The 8,096-nt window shown below is 28.6% G+C and overlaps 3 protein-coding genes across 3 annotated transcripts; 2 read left to right on the top strand and 1 right to left on the bottom strand.

Annotated features, from left to right (window-relative positions):
• Positions 1-375: 375 nt before the first annotated feature.
• Positions 376-954, top strand: GO595_007298 (EF-hand domain-containing family member C2; the record flags this gene model as incomplete). The annotated part of the gene is made up of 1 exon (XM_067920747.1): positions 376-954. The coding sequence occupies one exon, from the start codon at positions 376-378 to the stop codon at positions 952-954; it is 579 nt and encodes a 192-aa protein (XP_067772817.1).
• Positions 955-1,004: 50 nt separating this feature from the next.
• GO595_007297 (N-alpha-acetyltransferase 30) lies at positions 1,005-1,346 on the bottom strand (the record flags this gene model as incomplete). Its single annotated transcript, XM_067920746.1, has 1 exon — positions 1,005-1,346. The coding sequence occupies one exon, from the start codon at positions 1,344-1,346 to the stop codon at positions 1,005-1,007; it is 342 nt and encodes a 113-aa protein (XP_067772816.1).
• A 4,330-nt stretch (positions 1,347-5,676) lies between these two features.
• GO595_007296 (CMGC family protein kinase) lies at positions 5,677-6,570 on the top strand (the record flags this gene model as incomplete). Its single annotated transcript, XM_067920745.1, has 1 exon — positions 5,677-6,570. The coding sequence occupies one exon, from the start codon at positions 5,677-5,679 to the stop codon at positions 6,568-6,570; it is 894 nt and encodes a 297-aa protein (XP_067772815.1).
• Between the last annotated feature and the right edge of the window lie 1,526 nt (positions 6,571-8,096).

Below are 8,096 nucleotides of genomic sequence, written 5' to 3'. Positions count from 1 at the left end.
AATTATTGTGAATCAAAGTAAAAATGCTTAACTACCAAAAATGAATAAATTGTTTCAAGAATCATCCTATTTATAGAACAAATGAATTATAAAAAATTGCAAAGACAGATTTTTGAACTTGCTCTGGTCTATTAATATTGAAAGTCTTGTATAACTTAAAAACAGAATGAAAACTAAAAAAAATTATATTAATTCTATATATATATATATATATATATATATATATATATTATTTAAACATCTGTTTTTAATTCTAAAGCCCAAAAATTATTGAAATTATGGAGATTGCTCATAAAAAATAAGAAAACAAAATTTGGTTAAGATAATTTTATTGAATAGAATGTGTAAAAAATACGTTAAAGTTCAAATTAACCAATGGATGACGAAAGAACTCAAGTTTTAAACTTCTCTGCGAAAATGCAATCTAGGTACCCTGAAGATCTTAGACGTAAGTTTGTTGTATCATTTTATCTTTATGATAAAACAATTGCTGTTTTTGAAATGGAAGTTCCTAATTCTGGATTTAGAGCTGGTAAATTCCTTCAAAGAACACGCCTTAGGGATCCAGTTACTAATCAGTTCTTTGATGCTTCATCATTTTATGTTGGAGCCAAGATCCATGTATCTGGTCGCGTTTTTGAATTAATTGATGCTGCACCTCATACATTCAACCTTATGGAAGCAAACCCTGATGATTTCCCTGAGGCAAACATCACACTTATAGTTGAGAAATTAACTACAATTTGTCAGCAAAGTACAAAAAGCATTCGAGCACTTTTTGAAGAATACGATAAAAGAAAGACTGGTATTGTTAGTGTTGATGAAGCTAAATCAATTTTTAATAGTTTTGTCCCTCAAATTACGCCACACGCAGCGATCACATTAACTCGTGCATTTGATCAAGACAACGGAACATATGATTACAACCTTCTCTTAAACTATATGAGAGCTTAAAAAACATTTTTTATTTGTGAATTATCACATTATTAGTTTTACTCATTTTTTTATGGGAACCATATTTTCAAACGATATGCTTGGTTGCCATTAAGATAATACCTGAAAAGACGTTTTGTTCTTACAAAACCTAATGATTCATAAAGATGAAGAGCTGGAACATTATCATATTCAGCATCCAATGATACAACTTTGCATGTTTTCTTCATTTCATTGATAAGTTGGACAGCAAGGTTTCTTCCAATGCCGCATTTACGGTATTGTTTAAGAACAACAAGCATTGCAATGTATCCTTTTTTAAAGTTTTCTTTGGGTGTTTCTCTTCCTATTATAGTACCGACAATTTCATCGTTATATGTAGCAACTAAACAATGTTGTGGGCAACAATCCATGAAATAACGATAAGTAAAAAGACCGTATGGTTCTGATAACTCTTCATCAATTATTTTGAATATTGCTTGGATTTCTTCCTCTCCTTTATATCTACGGTATTGTATCTTTGATTTATCAATTGGAGCTTCGACCATTTTTGGCTTGTGAATATGATTCTATAAAAAAATGTTCATACTTTCAATGACGATAGGATTTTCTTATTTTACTCGAACCGAGTTAAAAATCTCCTCCTCATAAGTTATGAAAAAAAACAAACTCATTTTGCTTGCTAACAAATCACAACTCAAGCTACTTTTTATTTAAAAAAATGAATGTATATAAAAGTACACAATTAATTCAAAAATGAAATAAATTTATACGCTTTAAATATTCTTTCTTTAAAATTACAGAAGCTGAAAGCATATCTTGAAAATAAAAACTGATTTTTTTAAAATCTAATATTTAATAAATAAATCTATCGAAGTTCAAAAAGTTTCTGGCAATAACAACAAGTACGACAATCAGCAGTACTGCAAAAGCTGATAAATATCTGGAACATGTCTTATTTGATTTCTTTACAATTTTAGAATTTGTATAAATTGGTAAACTATTTCTTTTCAAATAGTTGTTTAATCTGATTTCAACCTTTTTTGTCTTGATTTCCATTTCATCAATCTTTTCGTTGATGATGTTTTCCATTTTTTTTTGTTTGTCTGGAATTGCCTAAGTTTGTTTGGATAAATTCTAAACATGTTAATGGGGGTACCCTAAAAATTTATGTGGGCTGTTCCTGATCTAAGTGTTTCCCTCGTTGATTGGAAACGTTTGAAGCCATTAAAATTCAACATTTCAGCCCTACATGTGTGTGAAATTAGTAATATTACCACAGAAGCATATGATTTCAAAGAAGATATTGAAGGAATAATTTTTGCAGGATCATATTATGGGGAAATAGCAAGGTTTTTTATTTTACATGACAGAGAAATGCCAATTTCATGCTCATTTGGACATAGAACAAAAATTGTTCAATTTGCAAATTGCAAGATTCCAATTATCAAATGTGGAGTCGCATCCTTATCTTTTGATGGTACAATTTGTGTGTGGAGTGTTGTTGATGGAATTTGTATCCGTAAATTTGATCGAATTTTACCGAATGGATGTCAAAGGATGACAATTTCTGAATTATGCGTAGACTTTGCAATAGTTTCTGGAGCATTTGCGCCTATTTTTATTGTTAATTTAAGTGATGGTTCAATAACCCAAATGATTCATCCATCCTCCAGTTTTGTTGTCTGTATTTCATTTTATGTTACTCAATGCACAGAATGGCTTTTTACATTTGATTCCAATGGTTGTGCTACATATTCCACCAAGTTTCCGAATTTCACAAATACACAAAAAATCCGTCTTATAACTCCACCTGAGAACAATGACTTTATCTCAGCAACGCCTTCGCCCGATTTTTCTTATCTTTTAGCGATCTGTCCACAATCATTTTATCTCATTGATTTGAAATATCAACATTTCCCATCATATCATAGTGACACTGACTCACCTATTATCCAATGCATATGGATAAACACCACCAAATTTGCCTTGATTGAGATGAATGGACATTTGTCAGTTTACAATGTTCATAAATCTCAATCTACGTACACACATATTGACATTGTTTCATCATTAATACGTAATCCTGATCAATTACGTAGTAAAACCGAATGTATGGATCAAACGTATTCCAACATGGTCAATGAGATTGATGATTTATTAAATCCATTTTCTAATCCACAAGATCCAAACATTGATTTAATCAAAGAGAACATTATACCTGACTCATTATCCACCAAAATCAATCAAATCCAAACAAGTAAAGCTACTGTTATGAAGCCAGATAACATTATCAATGTAACATCATCACCATTAGATCAACCGATCATTACAGGTTTTAAAGATAACATTGTCTTAGGGTTTGATGATATTATATGTATTTCATCACATAATTTTAAAGAATGTTCAATACATCAAAACGCGTTTATTAAAAATAATAATCCAATAACAGCGCAATGTTTTATCATGAAGAATGATAACATTATAGCATTAGCAGAAGGATCAGAAAATGGAGAAATTCATATTCGAAGGATTCATCCATCGAAGAACTTTTATATAACTACAAAACATAATGGCAGAGTAGTATCAATGTGTTCAACAAAGAATTATTTAATTACTTCTGGTGATGATTGTTTAGTCTTTATATTCGATTTAGAATCGTTTGAATTAAAAGCAAGTTTTTGTCAATTCACAATGCCAGTCGTATCAATTTTACGAGTAAAATATCAAACGAATACCGAAATTGATAATTGTGTAATATTTCGTACAAGAAATAATGTATTGTCATTGATAAACTTAAATGAATTACAAAGTAAACGTATAATGACAGGACATGATGGCCGAATTAAATCGATTTGGTATCATCCTCCTACGAAAATATTATTAGTTGAAGCTAATTCATTATATTTTTGGTCATTATTATCCGGTAATTTAGAATCGATAGTTACTGGGAATAAAAAGTTTATTATAATGCATCATTTAAATGAACAATATATCCCATTTACATTCATATCGAATGAATGTTATGGCATTAATATACAACCATTAAAAATCGGGTCATTATCATTACAAATCCCAATTATTCATATAAACAAATATAGTAAAGTTATCCAAAATATATTTAAAGAGAATTCTAAAGAAGAAATTAATAATATCATTCGAAAAATTCCAAACTTTTCTTTGTTGTTTGGAGTACTATCTGAAAATACTCGACATTTCTTTAAGACTAAGTTTAAATATCATTCTAAATTACAATTCCAATTCGGTTTCGTAGGTCATCATTATGTTCAAACAATTCATTTCCCAAATATTAAATTTAATCGTCGTTCACATTGGCAAATATCACCATTAGCTTCATCGATAATATTTGCATGTCGAATAATAATATCGACTGCAATGAAAGAGAACAAAATAATATCAAATTATATCGAAGAAATGTTTCATTTGGATATAAGCGCCATACAAAAAATTTCACATTTCCAACGACCATCGATATTTCATTTAATGACATTTTTGTTTTCATGTGATATATATCGACATGATTTACTTTTGAGATTAGTTTCTTCTTATGATTCTAAATTGAGATTAGTTTGGATCGATAAATTAAGGGATGCAGCAAAATGTTTTCCGAATTATCGAAATGTTTTTACTTTTTTGAGATGTTTTATAGCTGATACTATTTTGGATAAATTAAATGATGAGTATATACAAAGTAATGTGATACAATTAATATCCGGTGTGCAATCAAATGAATTCGGTCCTTTCGTTAGAGAACTTTTAGCGAGAGGAATCGATAGATATGGAAAATATTTAACTAATGATTTCTTTAAAAAACTTTTTTTCTCGATTATTAATAACTTAAATAATAATCATTTGGATGATTATTCATTTAAAGTTTTGTTTAAGAAAGTGACTTCTTCATGTATTATTTTTATTAAAAACTTAATTAAGGATCAAAATAAAGAATTGATTTATGTTTTGTTTAAGAAATTAATTAATTTGTTTAACTCGAAAATTTTATTATTGTTTAAGAATGTTACTGAAATCGAACAATTTTTGTTCATGTTAATGGATGGTTTCTTATTATTAAATGAAGATGATTCATTAAAATTAATTTCCGAATTGAATAACAAATGTAAAATTATTTCGTTTAACTTAAAGTTTAAATATATTTCATACATATATAAAAATTCCACTTTGAAATTGATTGTTTATCAATATAAAAATGGAATTTCTCTTAAAGGAGAAGATAAAATCGATTGTAATAACATTTCTTCAATCGATTTCGACTTAAGTGGAAAATTCGCATTGTTGAAATGTTTTGATGATAAAATTTTGTTTTTAATTAGAATTAATATTCTGATGACTGATGACGGCGATGTTATTACGTTTAAACAATCATATAGCACAGAAATGGTGGAGAACACACAATACTTTTGGGGCGATGAAGGCGGAAAATTAGTAACGAAAAATAAAAGTGGCGAAAGTACAATTCAAATGAAAGTGGATTAGATAAAAATTTAAATAAAAATGTAAATAGAAAACATTTTATGTTTAATTTATTAATTAATTGTGTTTATTAAAATGCATTTGAAGAAAAGAAAAAAAATTATTCAGAGAAATGAAGCAATAAAATTTATATGCATTTTTATTTTCATTTCTAAAAAAAAAAAATATGAAAGAAGATTTATTATTATAACAAAAAAATTTTTTGCATTCATATTATAAACGGTCGATGTAAAAATGCGGGATAAAGAATTCGAATCTTATGCACTTTCTTTAAACTACCCAGGTTTGAGAATTGAAAACGAAATAGGACGTGGAAGATTTGCAAGCGTTTATAAAGGCATTTGGCAAGATAATCAAGATGTTGCCGTAAAAATTCTAAATCCATCTAATAATATTTTTTCCAATAATGAAGGACAAATACTAAGTGAAATCCAACAATGTCCACATGTTATAAAATTAATAGCTGCACCAACTGATTGTCCCATTCTAATTATGGAATTTAAACAAGGAATTAGCAGCAAAAAATTAATAGATCAACTCACTCCTGAACGAATCAAATTTTTATTAAAGTCTATTCTTGAATGTCTTGAATCAGTCCATTCTAAAGGTTTTATTCATGCTGATCTTACAATGTCAAACATCATAGTTTCACCAGAATTTGACGACGTCACCATTATTGACTGGGGTTCTTCATGTCGGCTTTCATCTTCTATGCCATCATCTATTGGATCTCGTACCATGCGTTCTCCAGAGATGCTGTTTCAATCGGAAAAGTTTGGGACAAAAGGAGACATTTGGGCTGTTGGCACACTCATTCTTTTAATTCTTTGTGATTTTAAACTTCCATGGGATTCCCGAAATCAATGGGGTCATTTGGTCGAGATGACGAAGTTCTTTGGCGGAAGGAGGATTCTTGAATACGCGGAGAGCCTCGGAAAGAAAATACCTGAGTGCTATTCGCAAAAATTCGAAATGGAGAAAACCGCCGATATTGAAACGTTTTTTTCTCCAAAACGTGCAAACTTACAAAGCGAAGAACTCATTGAGCTGATGAAATCTTTGCTGACATTGGATATGAACCAAAGGCCAACAGCAAAAGAGGCACTTGAATCAAAATATTTTAAATAAAAATATTATTTTCATCAATTTTAACCTTTTTGAATGATTTCGACTCTGAGCCCGAAAAATTATGATAGGAAGAAAAAGAAATGTTAGAGGTGCTTCCTGAAGTGTTAGGAATCAGTGTTAGAAATTTTTAAAAAATTTGTTAAGAAAAAATGTGCATTAATAATTGATACTTATGCACCACACAGAACAGAGAAAGTAAAGGAAAAGGCTGCTGAACTAGGAAAAGAATTAACGTTTATTCCTCCTGGAAGTACAGATGAGTTGCAACCTTCGGATAGGAAAGTATTTGGTGTATTGAAAGCTTACGTTAAACAAATATAGAGGGAACATTATCATAAGTATGAAGGAGGAAAAATTGATCGATGGGAAATTGCCGATCAAATTATTGTTGCATGGAATAGAATCAGTACTAATACTCTGAATGGTGAATGGAACATTTTGAGTTCGAAGATTTTGCAAATGATGAAGATGAAAAAGTCGAAGATCTAAGCAATAAAGAGTACATACGAATTTTCGGGCCAGATCCTCAAGTTTATTAAATATAATTCATCAATTTTCGAATTTTATACAATTTTCTATGCTTTTGATTGGGACTTTTATAAAATTTTTTTTCTTCATGAAGAAACATTTTTTTCAGAAATTTAATTCTTTCAACATTGTGAGAATAAAATCCTTTAATTGCTTATAACATTGCCAAAAAAGAATGCCAAATTGTTTCTTTAATTAGAAGATATTTTACTGCTGATTATTAAACCTAAATATTTAAATTTTCTTCATTCAAACTAAAAACTGCTTGATTTATTGATAGATGTGTTTCCCAGTCGCAATGTTCATTTGGTTTCATGTGGTAAAATGAATCATTTCAATTCTTCAATTTTTAGGACTAATAACAACGAAATTTCGGTTTGGCAATCAATTTTCTTTCTTATAGGTTTTTTTTAAAAATTCGAAATTATTTATATTGTTCCAAGTGTATTTCAATTAATAGCATATAAATTAGACTCCTTATAAGGAATAACGAATCAATTCCTTGATAAATCAAATTCACAAACAACATAAAGAAAAGATTGAAAAGAATTTTACTTGGTACCTAATTTTGTATGATGTATTGAAGTAATTTTTCGTCCAATCATGTTAGTTAATCTTGATGTAGTTAGTGCCTAATTTATGTTCGAAATTCCCGAACAAAAGCTCTTTCATTTTATTGATTCCCATTAGTTGAATTTTTAATTGTTAAATGATTTTCTAATCGTTCAAAAACATTATTATCAGTTGTTAAACATTTTGAAATAAAGTCGGATCTATTTAAATACAAAATTTTTATATAAAGACATTTTTATATATAAAATATATTATTTTTTACTCTTTTTTCGTTTATATTTTGTTAGTAATTTGACAATTTCTGTGTTTCCTTTTTTAGTTGCATGCATAAGAGCCGTTTCTTTTAATTTTAATAAATTCCAAAAATTATCTTAAAATTTTAAATATTTAATATGAAAATCATTTAAATCATTTTAACATCATGA

Source organism: Histomonas meleagridis (assembly GCF_020186115.1).
Source record: "Histomonas meleagridis strain 2922-C6/04-10x chromosome Unknown contig_51, whole genome shotgun sequence".
NCBI lineage: Eukaryota > Parabasalia > Tritrichomonadida > Dientamoebidae > Histomonas > Histomonas meleagridis.
This window is presented reverse-complemented; position numbering and strand designations above follow the sequence as displayed.